General features: G+C 47.5%; 1 protein-coding gene across 6 annotated transcripts in view; it reads right to left on the bottom strand.

Moving 5' to 3' along the window:
• Positions 1–18861, bottom strand: part of ATP11C (ATPase phospholipid transporting 11C) — a 330923-nt gene that overhangs the window by 174623 nt on the left and 137439 nt on the right. For all 6 annotated transcript variants that reach the window (XM_063937413.1, XM_063937409.1, XM_063937408.1 and 3 more), the window contains exons 3-5: positions 8292–8381; positions 2377–2457; positions 1451–1558 (exon numbers count right to left, since the gene is read on the bottom strand). In XM_063937413.1, the coding sequence (XP_063793483.1) occupies positions 1451–1558; positions 2377–2457; positions 8292–8381 (279 nt within the window). The remainder of the gene's footprint in view (positions 1–1450; positions 1559–2376; positions 2458–8291; positions 8382–18861) is intronic.

Here is an 18861-nt window from a genome sequence, read left to right as displayed (position 1 = left end):
CCATAATCCTGTATAAGGTTTGGATAGGTATGCAGTCATTACGTCAAGATTCAGAATATTGACATGGACGTTATGTGCACATTGAACATGTCGACACTTCACAATGTCGACATAGACATAATGTTGACGCTGTCATATCAACATTGTGAATGTTGCAAGGCACAACGCCAACCCTACAGTTGGGTTGAGGTTACGGCCCTAATAGTAGAAAATGTTATGTCAACATGCATATTATCAACATTTATGACCATGTGTACATAACGTCCATGTTCGACATTCAGACCATGCTGACATTATGATGTCACATTGTGTGTCACCTCCGTCTGATTGTTATTACCTTTGTTGGCCTTTTTATAGAAAACCAACAGATCTCTTATGTTTCCTGCCTCTCCTATGTACAGTCTGTATTACAGTGCCATGGAGATCAGTGCCACTCAGAGGCTGGCAGTACACTCATGTGACGTGTGCACCTCAGACAGAAAGAGTGTGGGCGCTGATCGTCCCGATATGGAGTCTTTGTATGCAGTGGATCTGAGAAAATGTGCAAATGTCGCATTTGCTGTCTTCTGTATAGAGATGCCCCCTGTCAGCTTCTCAAACCTGGCCGTTTGCATGCAAGGTTTGATGACATGCAATCATGTCATCACACCTCAGAATGTCTGACACAACTAAGACACTGGTGCAAGTGAAACTGCATCCGAAGATGTTGGCTGCGACACCCCCCGAAATGGTCGCGACACATCTGCATTTTATTTGCCACACCCACGTTGCCTCCCCAAATGGTCGTTGTCTGTCCAGCCTAATCCACACTGCGACCATAAGTGGCAAGACCGTCGCAGCACATTGCTCAACTGCGCAAACATCTGCTTTGCGTCCACCTCTGCATCAGGCCCCGTGTCCATAGCTATAGTGACACTAGCCAGCATATAATTAACATGGGCACACATGAGTAATTTAATTACAGTATATAGCAGCAAACTAGTACAGTGCAGCAACACGCAGTAATCAATTAGCACTTAGCTTTCAAGTTAAACTGAAGGGAGCACATTTTTTACTGGTTGTTATGAGTTACGGCACTTGTGCATATAATAGGCAACTACAGAGGTGGGATGGGGATTACACACAACAGAGACAACTCTAGAACACATTTTTTTTTTTAAATATATGGATAAACTGGTTTATTGTGAGTTCTAGTTGTACAGAAATACTTCCCTTGGATTTTGCAGGTCAGTGCAAATTGTAGATTAAATATAGAATGTTTATTATACATACACGAATGTATATCCAGACTATATGCATAGTGATAGAATCCTATGCATATTTAAAAAACAGTCTTATCATTTGTTAGAATAAATACCTAATAACAAATAGATTGTACGAGTAATATATTTCATCATATTTCATGTATTTCTAATTGACAGCACATACAGTATTGAGCATAAGGCTTTACCTTGATTTTCTCGCTCTCTTTCTTGACACATTTAGAATTTTCAATAACGTACACGGTGCTCTTATTAACCTCATGGTCCGCTCGGTGCCGCAGCCAGTCTTCATAACCCTGGAGGAAGAGATATAGTGTACGTGCGTCTCAATGTACTTTTGCAGAATAAAACACAGATATTCTAATGTCTAAAAGATATTTTGTTTAAAACTTATTGTATTAAAAACTGCTCAGCTGCAAAAATGGTGTACATTCTGCTGTATTTTAAACTGACATAATTTGGGATGAAGCGAAAATGCACATTAACTAGACTACAGCTGGTCAGAAAATATCCGCGTATTGATCCACTCTGACAGGGGTGTGGTTCGTTTTATCGACAGTATCTAGGTCGACGATGTTTAGGTCGACCACTATAGGTCGACAGTCACTAGGTCGACAGGGTTTCTAGGTCGACATGTGCTAGGTCGACAGGTCTAAAGATCGACATGAGGATTTTTTTTTTTTTGGTGTCGTTTTCTTCGTAAAGTGACCGGGATCCCAAATTAGTGCACCGCTTCGCTCGCCATGCTTCGGGCATGGTGCCTTCGCTCCGCTACCGCTTCGCTCGGCACACTTTACCGTTCCAATCGTAGTCCACGTGGATCGTTAAGTATGAAAAAATCCCCCCCAAAAAATGTGAAAAACTCATGTCGACCTTTAGACCTGCCGACCTAGCACATGTCGACCTAGAAACCCTGTCGACCTTCCATCCATGTCGACCTAGTGACTGTCGACCTATAGTGGTCGACCTAAACATTGTCGACCTAGACACTGTCGATCTTCAGACCGGATCCCTCTGACAGATGCAACAAACTGTAACATAAAAACCACCAATGTGTTGGCCCAACTAAACAGTGAGTATTGTTTTATGGATCAGATTATAGTGTGCACATTACCTGTTTTATAGCTGTGACTGTGATGACAAAGAATAGAGGAAGGCCACTGGTTACCGGGCTTGTTGGTGTATCAACAATTGCCTGTGGAGGAGAGAACAAAGTGTCATTGTATCAGGGGAGAACACTGGCAGAAAAGTGCAAAACAAAGAACAAACAAAAAAAGATTAAAAAAATCAGGGTGGTATTTATCTTTATGGACTTTAGTCACAGAAGAGTTCTCACTCTGGGGGTCATTCAAGATGGAACGCATAAACGATCCCCTGAGCAGTTTCCCGATTATTGGGAAACTGTGCAGGCCCAGTTTTGTGCATGTGCAGAACGGGTCCTGCAATCAGATCGCAGGATTACAAACTGTTGATCTGTGTAATCAACAGACAGAAACATTTGGGGGGAGGAACAGGGAGGGGTTGCCCAGAAACGGAGGCGTGTCGCTCCGTTTTCCAGGAGTGGCGAGGGCAAGGAACTGCGTTGCGAGATGCAGTTTCCTTGGCCTTACAAGTCACCCTGCGACAGCACGCCTGAATAAGCTGAGGCTAACTCAGCTTGCCGCCACAGATGAACACTGATTGACCCCAGGCTGCAATGCGGTTGCAGTGCTGCAATCACAAATGCAGCAAGGGGCTGTGTATACACCTCCTACTGCATTTGCATTGCTATGGATTACATTTGCAAAGCTGCTGTGAGCAGAATTGCAATCCGTGCTGAATGAGGCCCTCTGTCCATATAAATACAACAAGGCTTTTATATAAATCCGAGGTGACTTCCAGCATATGTATGTAGTCACTTCCAGTAGGAGGCACATTATCAATCCTCCACAAGTTTTCCAAATGAACACTGAGGCAAAGACGTCATAACTCATGGTTTATATAGAGTTACCGGAGTTTATAAATATTTTAACATCACTTATGTACACATTACATGATCAAGTATGAAAATGACTTATCCAGAGACCATAACGTTGGACATGAAATATACACAAGCCTTATTCGCCTATAATTTACTGAGCAGCTGTATCTGAAGGTAAAGTGTACCCGTCTGCTTACACAGAGTGGAAGCAGCACTATTCATGACTCATGCCCTACTGATGCAATTTGGGCTCCTAATGAATTGAAAATCTGCATTCTGATGAACTAGATTTTAACTCACAGTTTAGCAGCTTCCATCATATACAACTGGAAAATCCTTCTCCTTAAACTCTGCCTGACACGGTCACATTAGATGCGTACAAGCCAGGCTGGGCATCTCCTGACACGGCTGAATCATAGCTACTATATCAGAAATGCTTGCGATGGCTGCTGGTCCCTCTGCTCTATCAGATCTGCCGCAGCCCTGTCCTCAATACCAGCCACAGTGAAGGGCAATATTAACAGAATCACCTAGCCGTGGCTGCAGGAAACTAGTTCTGGCCGGAGACACCCCTGCCACATGGACAATGGCGGCCACGGCACTTAAGGGGTTAACCCTTAAGTGCCCGGTGCCATTTTATGAACAAGCGCTTGGCGCCACTTTTTAAATGCATACTGGCACTAAGCGCCATCTTTAAACTGTATAGGCGCTAGGCGCCGAGTGTTTCACAAATATTTTAAATTGTCATTTATGTGTGCGCCGTGGTCCCGGACCTCTCCGGCGGCCGCGGCAGTGTGTGTTAGCCCCCGGCGTGCTGACATGTGTGTGCGCGCCGGGGGAGAAGGGGGAGTTGCTGCAGCTGGGAGATCAGCTCTCACTGCAGCGCCCGCTGCGGGGAGGGGAGCCGCTGCAGCCGAGAGATCAGCTCCCGCTGCAGAGTTGTGTGTGCCTCCGCTGGGTGGCCGGGAGCTCCGCCCACGGCACCTCAGTGCTACGGAGGTGGCAAGCCGCGGCAACTGGGACAAGCTGGGCTGCAGGGGGGTGTGCCACTCACGGGGGACCGGGCTAGCCAGCTCCCTATGCGGCAGAGGTGTGTGTAGCCTCAGCGCCATGGAGACAAAAAGCCACGGCGGCCGGGACAAGCATCCCGGGCGGCCAGGCTTCTGAAGGGGGGTGCACCGAACGCTGCGGCGAGGCCAACAAGTGAGTGCCGTATTGGGGGGACAAGGAAAGCCAGCTCCCCGGACCCGAGTGGCAGGCGGTTTGCAGGCAGGCTGGAGGATGGGGGAAGCCAGCCCCCCATACCTCCAGCACTGGCAGAGCCCTAGCAGCCAGGCTGCAGGGCTAAGGGAGCCCAGCGCTGAGCGCTGGATACACACAAAAACGGAAAGGTTTTAAAATAATGTATATTTACAGTCTTGTGAAGCACTGAGCTGGGGATAGCAGATTCCCCCAGCTGCAGTGCCTGAGTATGTGGAGCCTGCTCAGAGTCTAGTTAAACAAAGACATGTACAAAGTGTATTTTAAAGTGAAATGCACTTACTTGGTTGTGTGTTTCGGGAGGGGGAAATCTAATACTGTGCAGGCTGTTGGATTCCCACAGTCCTTTTCCCCCAAAACGGAATGCCTTCCCCTCCAGCCTCCCACATGGAACTAGCATGGGGAAGAGAGGAGCAGCTCAGCTTCCCAACAAGGTGAGTGGTTTTCTAGAGTTCTGTAGGGATCACCTCAGTGAGCAAGAAACCCTGACAGGGTATCAAGGCTGCCCATCTCTGGAGCCAGATTTCAGGCTGGGGATGGTGAGCTGGGTCCCTGGGCCAACTCCTGGAAGTTTAAGCGGGAAAACTTCCCCCAGCCTAGACTGAACGTCACCAGGGCGGATACCAACCCTCCAGGATGGGACGGTCAAAGGAGAGTGACCAATCCCCACTGTCCATGTAGCTGTGCATGTGGCCAAGGCATGCACAGCACAGGAGTAAACAATGATTGGTGGGCTTAACTCCTGTGGTATTGCGTATTGGAGTAGGCTAAAAAGGAGGGCTGCTGCCCTATGAAAGTATATTATACCATTTTCACTCTGCTGTAACCATCTTACTGTATTGCTGAAGCTCTATTTAGAATAATTTGGGCAAATAAAACATCTTCTACCTCAAGACGACCACTTCATCTTGTGACCTGCAGGGCTAGGCCAAACCTAGCTCTATTCTTCGGCTGTCCAGGGTGCACCCAGCGTCTCCAAGCTCCACCTTCCGCCTGCTACCGTGCTTGGGCAAGTGACTATTGGGGATTCGTCAACACCACACAGGGGTGGTAAGACAGCGTGTTGACGCATACAGAGTAGAACCGTGGTTCCAGACACCACGGCAACAAGGAGAGTCTGGTGGTGGCAGCGTAGTACCCGCCCACTGCGCAGTGGGTGGAGTCAGTAAAAAGCGGTTACTGACTGTAAGCGGGAATCCCTTAATTGGCCAGGTCCCGTGTGTCCTAAATCTCCATTCTGTGACTGGAGGTGGGACGCGAGGCGGTGTGGGCTTTCATACGGAACCGTCCAGTCACACTAGGCTTCCAGCAGCCCAATCTCACAGGGCTCAGATGTTCACACCACTCTCCACTGACACCCAGATTGTGAACAGCTATCGTGCCACAGGTCTGATCTACCTGTAGCAGCGCCTTCCCCTGACAGCGCCGCAACAGCAGAGATAGGAGATCCCCAGGAACACCCAACTCCTGCTGCTGACTGCTCTTCTTGCACTACTTTATTAAATAGTTAATGGGTAATGATCTTAGAAAATATGCAAATGTAGTGCATGTGATATTATCTTTACACGCTGGATGGTCCCTCACAGTGGTACAGCTCATGTAGTATGTTTCTCCAGAGTTAAGCTGGCCATATACTGCAGATAATTGTGTAACCAGCTGATCACTCAGCGTATGCTACCGATTCATAATCATTCACAGCCTGCAGAAAGGCTGAAAAACAGTCCGGATCGTTCAGGATAATTATGAACCCTGTATGATTATTACGAACGACGTTCAGCCAACTTTATGCTGTGAATGAGCTTGCCTCCATATATCTTGCAGCATAAGGAGATGCTCCGATTATCAACATGTCGCTCTATCAGTCGTACGTGTTGGCTGGTTGGCTGCAACATTGTGCAGTCTATGGCTAGCTTTAATCTGAATGTTAAATATTAACATTTACTTGCAATTCTATGTCTAACCATATGATTTGCTGTGCATCATGGATGGCGAGGAGAAATGTAGACAGGTGAGTCCGTAAATTGCAGGTCAGGATAAAAAAGGTTCCCATATTTTTACAGAACAGGAGTTAACCACCCGATGGACTTTCATTGACGGGAAAAAAGTGGAGAAACAGGTGGGAGCAGGGCCGGTGCAAGGTTTCTTGGCACCCTAGGCAAAACTTCTGCCTACTGCACCTTCCCCATACCCACCCTTCAGGTGAAAGACATGCTGCTGCTCTCCCCCACCCCCAGTCTGTTGCATGGCTGCTCTCTTCTCCCCAGTCTCTGTGGGTACCTGCTGCTCTCACCTTCCCCACCACCATTAAATGTCTGCTGTTCTATCCCGCACCATCTGTGTGCATGCTGCTGCTTATCCCCCTAAGACTGTGTGCATGCCTGCAGCTCAAACCCCCCCCCCCCCCCCCTGCACACACACACACACACACACACACACACATACACACACACACACACACACACACACACACACACAGACTGCTACTCTCCCTCTTTTTCCTTATCAAATGCAGAGAGTGCACTGTGCAGCCACCTTTACCTGCAGGCTGCATCGCAGAGTCTGTGAAAGAGCCTGGAATGAAGAGTAGCACCGTATGTCACCCCTGGCCAGGACTCCAGGAGATATCAAAATTACTGCCTGTGGCGGGTGAAGGCGGAGCTTGTCAGTCGCGGCTACTGTAAGATGAGTGATGGGGGGATTGCGGCAGCTGTAAGAGGTAGGACCACGGTACCTTTTTCAGGTAGCTGTAGCAGGCCGCCCCCTCAGGTCCCGGTGCCCCTAGGCAACTGCCTAAAGCTGCCTAGTGGAAGCTCCGGCCCTGGGTGGGAGATCCCTGAACGCGTAGATGTGTACCTATAATTCAACTACACCGCTGCATGTCTATGTATAGGGATCAGCTGTAGTCTTATAGAACTATAGTAGTTTTAATGTAATTTCAGCAAATCATTTTCATCTCAGCACCAGCACCAAATCAAGACCAGACATTTTTAGGTTGGATCCAAGCTTGAAAACGACATCATATGAAAACTCATGCAAAATATTTCTCTCTCACTTTTCTGCAAGAATAAAATTATGATATCTGACTTCTATTACCTACACTAATTTACATAAGTGTGGCACAACATTCTTTAATAGTTTTCCAAACAAGAGCTCAAGGCGAGGACATCATGTACTGTTTACACATATCATTTAGTGGGGAATTCAACTGCAAGTGAAGGGTGCGAATTGCCGTTGTCACAGTGTTTAAACTAGAGAGGTGTGGGTTCGGATTTACCCGGATCTCAAAACGGCATCATATTGGTTCTTGGAAGTCACATATTTTGGATAGCCAATAAGAAAAATCCAGATAAATCCAAATTCGCATTAAGAACAGAGTAAATACGAACACGCACATCTCTAGTTTAAACAACGGCAACAGCAGCCCTTATCGCACTCTTCACCCAGCTGGCCAAATGTCCGATGTATGTATGTATGTATGTATGTATGTATGTATGTATGTATGTATGTATGTATGCACATATATACATACATACACACATACATAATATATAACATATATGTTATTATCTCAGTAGGAGACCCAAAAATGTGGGATTTTGAATTTTTGATAAGGGATATTCAACCTGTATTACAGGTAGAAAAGTAATAATTTGGAAAGTTAAATGCATGGCGATCTATGTAAACATACACACACATACTATCCAGAAAATAAATATTGTTCTGTTATACATAAGATTTAATTCACACTAAAATTAACAGATAACATTTCCATTAACAAACAAACAAAAAAAAAAAACAACTTCACTTACCTGAACCAAGAAAATTATAAGAAAATAAAAATTTGCGATTCTTCTAAACTGCTCAAACAGGTTTTTGGGGACAAAGTTCCACACAGTGTACTGCAATAACAAAGAAGAAAATGGTGATTTTACATATATCCAAACAGGCATGTCATAATTATAAGTCAACTAAGATAGATTTAAAAGTTTAGTTGATAGAATGATCAATTAAATCAGAATGCAACAAAACAAAAAAAATATTAGGATAGTACAGACTTACACTGGAAAAGTCAAGTTTAAAAAAAATCTAGTGAGCAATAGTTAAATGAAAACTAAAATTAAAGGATTGAAGGCTTCCACGGATGGACTTCTTAGTGCTGCCTTTTATAATGGGGCGAAGGGGGTAGGGGTTACACACTTTAAAGTAGTCAGTAAAAAAATGAATTATTTAACTTTTTTTTTTATAGATCCTTTTACCAAAGTGATTATCAGTCATGTGCTATACTGAATTCATTTCCATGATTGGGAGTGTGTGGGAAGCGATGTCTTCCTTTAGCGCATTGTCAGAGGGGCATTTTACCATGCAACAATTTTCTTACCAGGAAGCAACAAACCTCTAAAGTGCTGATCAGGAACAATGTACATGGAGTTTTTTTAAGTCCGAAGTTAAAAAGAACATTGCTTTTACTAGAAAAGCATGGGAGCCTATGTCACATATGGATATTTTCTATGGGCTTTTTTGTAAGATTTCACATTTGGTACAAAAATACATTTTGCTTGAAGCCTGATTGCTGCCTATCCCACTGTGGACTCAATATAGTTGAAAGCTGCGATTAGCTTCTGCCTTTCAGTTACTGTGTTCTGGAAATCATCTTACAGAAGCAAGTGGAGGCTGTGCACATGAATCATGTCTGCTAACCACATGAATTATGTATACATCCATTCTGAGCCTTTCTAGAACCGAGATCTGCTACTATAAATGAAAGGGTTTGATAGGAAATTAGCCATAACTTAAAAGGAAGTTCAGTTTACACCAGACATGCCATTTAGAAATATGCTGCATTTATATACAAAGGGGTTTTATCCTAAAAACCAAAAAAAGTAAACATTATAACCTAATAAACGATGGTACTTGTGAAATAAAATACATCACTGGTTCCCAAACTTTTTTGAATCACGGCTAGGCAAAAACATTTCTTTGATAAATTTAGAAAAAAAAATTACATTGATTAAATTGTGTTTATACAGTATGTCATCCTTAGGATCAGTTATGCTGCTTTCACATCGCAAAACCTGCTTTTGAAATGGTATTTGAAACGGTTCTTAAAACGGGTCTGAGCAGTTAAACCCCTTTCACATCTCATGTTGTAACCAGTAAATTACCATTTCATTACCGTTTTGGTACCTTTCACACTGAACCCGTTTCACCCATAGAAAACAGTGGTTGTCATTATAAATGGACTTTTCTGGCCCACACATTATTAATAATTATTAATTAATTCATTATTAATAATTTGGATAGTCGTACGATGGAACCCAGCAGCTTGAAGCATTTTTGCTATGTTTTTATATATGAGGGTATCCTTGACTGTCCCAGTAATTTGGCAGCAGATTTCCTCATCCCCTCTGATCCTAAAGCAGCTCCCTCACCTCTTCATCACTCCAATTAGACATTTTATAATGGCTTTGCAGTCTAAACGTTTATAAAGCCACTCTCACATGTGTCTCCTGTGTTTTCCAAGCTGTTTCCTGGTTGTGGCTGCTGACATCACACATGGAGACAGCCTATGACCTGCTGGGGCTTGCAAATACCGTTTCAGACCCTTTCACACTGCACAGTGAAATGGGACTGAAACGGGTAGGACCCTTCTTTTTTACCGTTTCAAAATACAGGTATTTTGAAAACGGTAAATTGAAGGGGACCCTTTCACATCGCAGCTTGACCCATTTAGGAAGCCAGTTAAAACGGCAAAATACCGGGTACAAGCTGCGGTGTGAAAGGGGTATCAGTTACGTGGTGAGGGACAGAATTCACGTCTGTTTGTCCACATATTTTATAACTGACAGACACCAGCACTAGTTTTGGCTATCACATGGACCATAAATAATTTGAATTAGTCCTTGACCACCAAACCAGGGCACTCCTGCAAGTGTCCAGAGGTACCCCAGGGTGCCATGGCACTCAATTTGAGAACCACTGAAATACATGTTAAATAACTGTATCTAGAGCAGCGATCGCCAACCCGGGTAGCTGGCAGCCGCAATCCGAGTCGCTCGACCCGTGCTGGCTGCTGCCGCTGCCCAACTTCGGGGGTAGTCCGCAATTGACTCTCCTACGGCCGGTCCCTAGCACTCCTCCGTCGGAGGAGACAGGCGCTAGAGGTCGTACTTGACCTCTAGCGTCTGTCATGCAGCACAGCGCTATAGATACCCGGAAGTGCTCAGCGCTGGCGCTCCCGGCACTTCCATTACACCCCACTCCCCACACACAGCGTGTTTGGAATCGGAGGAGGCTCCCTCCACTTGTCCTAGTGTCCCGCTTGCCTGTAGGAGTCCTGTGCTCCCTGTATAAAAATGTGTCCTGCTGCAGCAGCGGTGCCGGAGGCTTCTCAGTGACAGCAGTGCCACCAATCTCACACTCCTCTGCTGCTGCTGCACACTCTGGATTTGACCCTCTGGCGCTGAGCGGTCCCCCCCCTCTGCATGAGCATTACACCCCTGGCAACAAGACCCATGGCAATGAGCATGACACGCAGGGCATTATACCCCTGGCAACGAGCATGACACACAGAGCATTACATCCCTGGCAACGAACATTACATCACTGGCAACAAGACCCTTGGCAATGAGCATGACACCCCTGGCAACAAGCATGAAACCCCTGGCATACGACCATTACACTCCTGGCAACAAGTAGGATACCCAGAGCATGAAACCCCTGGCAACAAGCATGAAACCCCTCGCAATGAGCATGAGACCCCTGACAACGAGCAGGTAATTTAAAACTAATTAGAAGCCTTACTGTGGGGCATAATGTGTAATGGTCATTACGGTGTGTGGCATAATATATCACGGGCATTGCGGTGTGTGGCATAATGTGTCAGGGGCATTGCGGTGTGTGGCATAATCTGGCACGGGCATTACGGTGTGTGGAATAGTGTGTCAGGAGCACAGCGGTGTGTGGCATAATGTGTAACAGGCATTACGGTGTGTGACATTTTTTTCTTCCTGTGGTAGCCAATGTCTGGGCGTGCAGGTTGCAAAACTGGGGTAAAAGGCAGTCTCTTCCTGCAATGCCACACCCCTTGCAGTGAGGCCACACCCTCTTTTGGAGCATACGCGCCTACGGTACGCGCTAATTCTTTACTGTCAATAGAGCAATGGGAGGGGCATCAAACTTTTTTGCCCACGAGTCCAGTCTTAACACTGAGAGCGCGCCAGTACCATTCAAGTACGTGTTTTTTTGTTTGTTTTTTAAACTTTAGTAGCTCCTCAGGATGTTTACTTTTTCTCGAGTACCTCACACCCCAATTAAGGTTGGAGACCACTGATCTAGAGTAAAACTACTGTCACTTTAGGATATCTAGCATTTTAGGTATACTACAAGTAAAACTGGGAAGCATAAGTATAAATATTGCATCCATTCCTTAATTTTACATTATCTCTAATCAGTAAAACCTTAGTATGTGTAGAAGCTTGTATATGAACCAATTTTCATTTACATTACAATATCCTTAAAAAGACTGCTAAATTTGCAGACAACAGTAAATTTAATTTAAAGGAAAGCTATTCTGTAAACACTTAGCAAAATGATTAGATGTCACCTTCTAGCAGGTTTAGAAAAATGCACCTGGAATTTAGTATTATTATTATTACTATTATTATTTTTATATTACCAGTTATTTATATAGCGTACAAATATTCCACAGCACTTTACAAAGAATATTTTTTGGCCATTCACATCAGTCACTTCCCCAGTGGAGCTTACAGTCTATAGTCACTACCACACGCACAATTACATACTAGGGTTAATTTTGTTGGGAGCCAATTAACCTACCAGTATATTTTTGGATTCTGGGAGGAAACTGGAGATCCTGGAGGAAACGAAGAGCCATGATGGGTACTGAACCCATTACATAATCTATTAGCTAGAATAAAAAGCTTTCTGTGTTAATGAATTCCAGTGGTAACAAAAATGATCACCAAAGTAAAACCACAATGACTGGGTGGTATTGATATTTAGTAATGACATCACAACTAATTACCTCATCCATATGATCTCTGTAACTTCTAGGGCAGTTCTCAAACTCGGTCCTCAGGACCCCACACAGTGCATGGTTTGCAGGTACACCAGCAGGTGCACAGGTGTATTAATTACTCTTTGATATATTGTAAAAGGTCAACAAGTGGAGCTGGTTATTTCACTTGTGATTCTGTGAGGAGACCTGCAAAAATGCTCTGTGTGGGGTCCTAAGGACAGAGTTTGAGAACCCGTGATCTAAGACAATCACCAAAAGTTCTATTTGAAGTGTACAGACAGTTTTACAGTGCACTGTGTTGACCTAGAGGCTTGCTAATAAGCGAGAGAGCACCGATGAGGATTTAAACTAATACTCCTTAACGAAATACACAGAAATAAACCAATACTCCTTAACTAAACTGTCACTTTGGAGAACGAAATGACAGGCATAGTAATGGAGAGAGTTAAACCTCCTGTGATGGGTGTGGACATAAGGGGTTATGAAAAGTACAGCCAATGGTAGATAGGGGAGGGATCAGCATATATAGGGTGGTATAGGTCATCTAGGGGTCTCTCTCTGCTATACCCCTTTTCCACCTACGAGCACGGGTCGCAGCCGGGAGCCTGACACGGGAGCTGCCCCCTGCTGCGACCCGTGCTCGGACCCTTTCCCATCAGCAGTCACAACCCGGCATATGCCGGGTTGGTGACGCTTCTAGTGACGCGGCAGGGGCGGCGCAGGGAGATCACATGATCTCCCAGCGCCGCCCTTCCATACAGTGTAAACGGGAGCCGTGTCGCATCGACACGGCTCCCGTTTACACTACAACCCTACCCGGATCATTCCCGTGTCCTACCCAGGTAGATAGCCGGGTAGGATTCACGGGTCACTTGATCCGGGTCTACCCTTTTCCACTTGCAAAAAACACGGGTAAATGCGCGCCCCCGTGCATTTACCCGTGTTTTTTGAGCTAGTGGAAAAGGGGTATAAGTTTGCCTGCTAGCTGGTGAGTGTTTCTCAGTTTTAGAGCATTTCATTAGGGATTTAAACAGGTTATATATGAGGTAAATTTTCTGTGTGAGAAGTTTATTATAGTTTACAACAGTATAGGTAAAGCTTGTGCCCGGTGTTATTTGCCCTCCTGCTCCCCCTCACCTTCCAGTGCATTCCCTGAGGGCAGGTGCTGCTTGCATGGCCGCCTCTCGCCCCCACCGTTCGGCCGGGGCTCCATCTCGTTACCGCTCTGAGGGCGGGGGAGAGGGAGCCTCGGCTGGGCCTATGTCCCTAGTTCATGGTTCCCCATTCCCTGGCGACGGCGCGCGTACCCGCGCGGCGGTTGCCAGGCGGACTCAGTCTCCCCTGCCCCAGGAGTTTGGTCCGGAGGTAATCTCCGGCCGCGGACGGCGGGCGAGATGCGGGGCACAAGAGAGGGGAGGTGAGGTGGCCGGGCCTCGGCCTGCACCTCCACCTCCTAAGGTGCCGGAGTTGCGGACGCGCGCATGAGCGGGCAACATACCAAGGTTCCCACCCTCCGTTTCAAGGGCGCAGGCAGATGCTGGCCGAGGGCGGCAAGGCGGGCGGAGTGCGGCAGCTGGGTGGGGAAGGGCTGCCGCCGGGGCTCGGGCGGCAGCTGCAAGGAACGTCGCCTCCAAACTAGCACACCTGGTCCAAGGTGTTACACTGCCGTGCAAACCCTCCTTGGTTTCCAATTTCAGCCTATTACCGGCTCGTCACCGTACAGGCTGCCGTCCATCTCACCACTGCAACTGGTGAGCATTACCGGACTTTGCTTCCATCCAGCCGCAAGCTTATACCATCTCCTCACCGCGACGAGTGACTACTGACAGGCTGTCTACTAGATATCGTCCCTCCGCTGTGCAACAATTTGGGCAAAGCAGGATTGTTTTGGCCGGGGACGCTCGGCCGAAATTTATACCAGCCCAATCGGAGAGGTACTATACACACACATCACCATCTGCCGGGTGACATATACGAGGTAACCATTTCTCTGGGACTGCACCGCATTGAGTTTCTTTTTTCTGAACTTTATATTGGACCTTTATTGCCATATACCATATACCAGTTATCACTACTCCATATACCTTTGAGACAGATACAGGTGTGCTTTTATTTTAAGTTTGTTTTATTAACCACATGTCATTTTTAATAAATTTAATACCTTTATAGTACACGTTTGCTCTTTTTGTACTTAACTACTGACACACAGCGCAGCCTCTCTTGTTGTTGCAAGGAACGTCGCGGCCGTTCGCTCAGCTAGTGGTGCCGACCGCGCACGTATACGCGCAGCGGCGCCACAAGGCTGAGTCTCCCCCGCAGTCTCCCTTACAGCCGGAGTCCGGCTGAGGAGGGCAAGGGGGGGCATATAATGATAACCTCACTGGGCCCCATACGATTGCCTTCCCTGCAGCCGGAGGGAGCTCCGGGCTGCAGGAGGAGGGCACGCGTGCCAGGGGCAGCTGCAGTGGCAGCTTATTAGGTGAGCGTGGGCGGAGGGCATATGGGGGAGGCGAGGGGCAGAGGAACAGGCAGGAACACGCAAGGGGGGCCAGCGGGTCAACAGGGGTGCAGGCAGACTATATACCGGTGGGGCCCTTTCTCGACGCCCACCAGACGGCAGGCCAGTAGGCGGAGGGTGGCTTCCACGGGGGGCCTCCCCCGGTCGTGGCCACGAGTTTGGGGGCAGTCAGGAGGCCTCCGAGGAGTTAGCCTCAGTGCTGTCATCGTTGGTAGCGGCATTGGGCCCATTGATCGCAGCCGCATCTCTGGGGACAGCGAGGCGTTCAGGCACAGTAGCTGGGGCGTCCTTCACGCCGACGGGGTCGGCAGTCGGGCAGATAGCGCACGCTTGTCATGACCTGGAGGTGGCCGTGGCGCAGTTAGGCAACCAACAGGTAGGAACAGAGCGCGGACGCTAGTCGCGGGCGGAGGTACCCCGGAATAGTAGGCATGCTCCGGGAGTGGTTTCCGGGTCCCGTGCTTTGTCGTCTTTTTCAGGTGTTCGTGGTGAGGCCGCAGTAGACGTGAGCGAAGACGAGGACTTCAAAGTTTTTCCACAGCGGGAGCATCCGAGTGGTCAGCAACGTCAGGTGAAATGGAGGACTCGGCATCGGGCTCCTCCGCGCGCTCTAGTTCTGTCAGTTCCTCCTCTCCTTCATCCCTATCGTCGCAAGCGTCCGAGGTTAGTAGCATGACTAGAGCAAAGAAGCGGGCGGCGAGGTACGCAAAAAAGGCAGCAGGAGAAGCGGAAGAGGCACAAGCGGCAGCGCTCGCAGGGCCAAGAAGTGCCGTAATTTGCCCGGAGTGGTTCACTGCAACTATACAGCAGTGTTGAGGGGTTTGCGGGATAGCTGCCGGAAAAAAAATCAATAAATAAATAAATAAATAAATAAAATCAGTAGAGGCGATTACGTGGATCTGTTCGTGCTGACTAAGGATGCGAAGGAGTATAAGGCAGCGAAGGCTAAGAAGGGCATAGGAGCTGAGGCTTTCCGTTCGTTTGACAACTGGCTGGCTGGTTTCTGCGTCTTTGCGGTGTGTTATCTGGTGGATAGGCCAGATGAACATATGAACATCATCCGGTACTTGCACCTGATACACGACATGCAACGAGCGTCAACAGGAGTAGAATGGCGAATGTATGACGAGAAGTTTCGGGAAAAGCAGGACTGCTTGCAGATAATAAGAATTTACTTACCGATAATTCTATTTCTCGTAGTCCGTAGTGGATGCTGGGGACTCCGTCAGGACCATGGGGAATAGCGGCTCCGCAGGAGACAGGGCACAAAAATAAAGCTTTAGGATCAGGTGGTGTGTACTGGCTCCTCCCCCCATGACCCTCCTCCAAGCCTCAGTTAGGATACTGTGCCCGGACGAGCGTACACAATAAGGAAGGATATTGAACCCCGGGTAAGACTCATACCAGCCACACCAATCACACCGTATAACTTGTGATCTGAACCCAGTTAACAGTATGACAAACGTAGGAGCCTCTGAACAGACGGCTCACAACAAATAACAACCCGATTTTTTTGTAACAATAACTATGTACAAGTATTGCAGACAATCCGCACTTGGGATGGGCGCCCAGCATCCACTACGGACTACGAGAAATAGAATTATCGGTAAGTAAATTCTTATTTTCTCTAACGTCCTAAGTGGATGCTGGGGACTCCGTCAGGACCATGGGGATTATACCAAAGCTCCCAAACGGGCGGGAGAGTGCGGATGACTCTGCAGCACCGAATGAGAGAACTCAAGGTCCTCCTCAGCCAGGGTATCAAATTTGTAGAATTTTGCAAACGTATTTGCCCCTGACCAAGTAGCAGCTCGGCAGAGTTGTAATGCCGAGACTCCCCGGGCAGCCGCCCAGGATGAGCCCACTTTCCTTGTGGAATGGGCCTTGACAGATTTAGGTTGTGGCAAGCCTGCCACAGAATGTGCAAGTTGAATTGTGCTACAAATCCAACGAGCAATCGTCTGCTTAGAAGCAGGAGCACCCATCTTGTTGGGTGCATACAATATAAGCAGTGAGTCAGACTTTCTGACTCCCGCCGTTCTTGAAATATATATTTTCAATGCCCGGACCACGTCCAACAACTTGGAATCCTCCAACTCGTTAGTAGCCGCAGGCACCACAATAGGCTGGTTCAGGTGAAACGCTGACACCACCTTAGGCAGAAAATGAGGACGCGTCCGCAGTTCTGCCCTGTCCGTATGGAAAATCAGATATGGGCTCTTATATGATAAAGCCGCCAATTCTGATACTCTCCTGGCTGAAGCCAGGGCCAGTAGCATGGTTACTTTCCATGTGAGATACTTCAGCTCCACCGATTTGAGCGGCTCAAACCAATGGGATTTGAGAAAATCCAAGACTACATTAAGATCCCACGGTGCCACTGGGGGCACAACCGGGGGCTGTATATGTAGTACTCCTTTTACAAAGGTCTGGACTTCAGGAACTGAAGCCAATTCTTTCTGGAAGAAAATCGACAGGGCCGAAATTTGAACCTTAATGGACCCCAATTTGAGGCCCATAGACAATCCTGTTTGCAGGAAATGTAGGAATCGACCCAGTTGAAATTCCTCCGTGGGGGCCTTCCTGGCCTCACACCACGCAACATATTTTCTCCAAATGCGGTGATAATGTTGTGCAGTCACCTCCTTCCTGGCTTTTACCAGTGTAGGAATGACCTCTTCCGGAATGCCTTTTTCCTTTAGAATTCGGCGTTCAACCGCCATGCCGTCAAACGCAGCCGCGGTAAGTCTTGGAATAGACACGGTCCCTGCTGAAGCAGGTCCCGTCTTAGAGGTAGAGGCCACGGATCCTCCGTGAGCATCTCTTGAAGTTCCGGGTACCAAGTTCTTCTTGGCCAATCCGGAGCCACTAGTATCGTTCTTACTCCCTTCTGCCGTATAATTCTCAGTACTTTTGGTATGAGAGGCAGAGGAGGGAACACATACACTGACTGGAACACCCACGGTGTTACCAGAGCGTCCACAGCTATTGCCTGAGGATCTCTTGACCTGGCGCAATACCTGTCCAGTTTTTTGTTGAGGCGGGACGCCATCATATCCACCATTGGTTTTTCCCAACGGTTCACAATCATGTGGAAGACTTCTGGATGAAGTCCCCACTCTCCCGGGTGTAGATCGTGTCTGCTGAGGAAGTCTGCTTCCCAGTTGTCCACTCCCGGAATGAATACTGCTGACAGTGCTATCACATGATCTTCCGCCCAGCGAAGAATCCTTGCAGCTTCTGCCATTGCTCTCCTGCTTCTTGTGCCGCCCTGTCTGTTTACGTGGGCGACTGCCGTGATGTTGTCCGACTGGATCAACACCGGCTGACCCTGAAGCAGGGGTTTTGCCAGACTTAGAGCATTGTAAATCGCTCTTAGCTCCAGTATATTTATGTGAAGAGACATCTCCAGGCTTGACCATACTCCCTGGAAGTTTCTTCCTTGTGTGACCGCTCCCCAGCCTCTCAGACTGGCATCCGTGGTCACCAGGACCCAGTCCTGTATGCCGAATCTGCGGCCCTCTAACAGATGAGCACTCTGCAACCACCACAGAAGAGACACCCTTGTCCGTGGCGATAAGGTTATCCGCTGATGCATCTGCAGATGCGATCCGGACCATTTGTCCAGCAGATCCCACTGAAAAGTTCGTGCGTGGAATCTGCCGAATGGAATCGCTTCGTAAGAAGCCACCATCTTTCCCAGGACTCTTGTGCATTGATGTACAGACACTGTCCCTGGTTTTAGGAGGTTCCTGACAAGTTCGGATAACTCCCTGGCTTTCTCCTCCGGAAGAAACACCTTTTTCTGAACCGTGTCCAGAAT

This window comes from Pseudophryne corroboree, chromosome 8 (genome assembly GCF_028390025.1).
Source record: "Pseudophryne corroboree isolate aPseCor3 chromosome 8, aPseCor3.hap2, whole genome shotgun sequence".
Classification (NCBI taxonomy): Eukaryota; Metazoa; Chordata; class Amphibia; order Anura; family Myobatrachidae; genus Pseudophryne; species Pseudophryne corroboree.
Note: the sequence above shows the minus strand (reverse complement) of the source record. Positions and strands in the feature narration are given on the sequence as shown.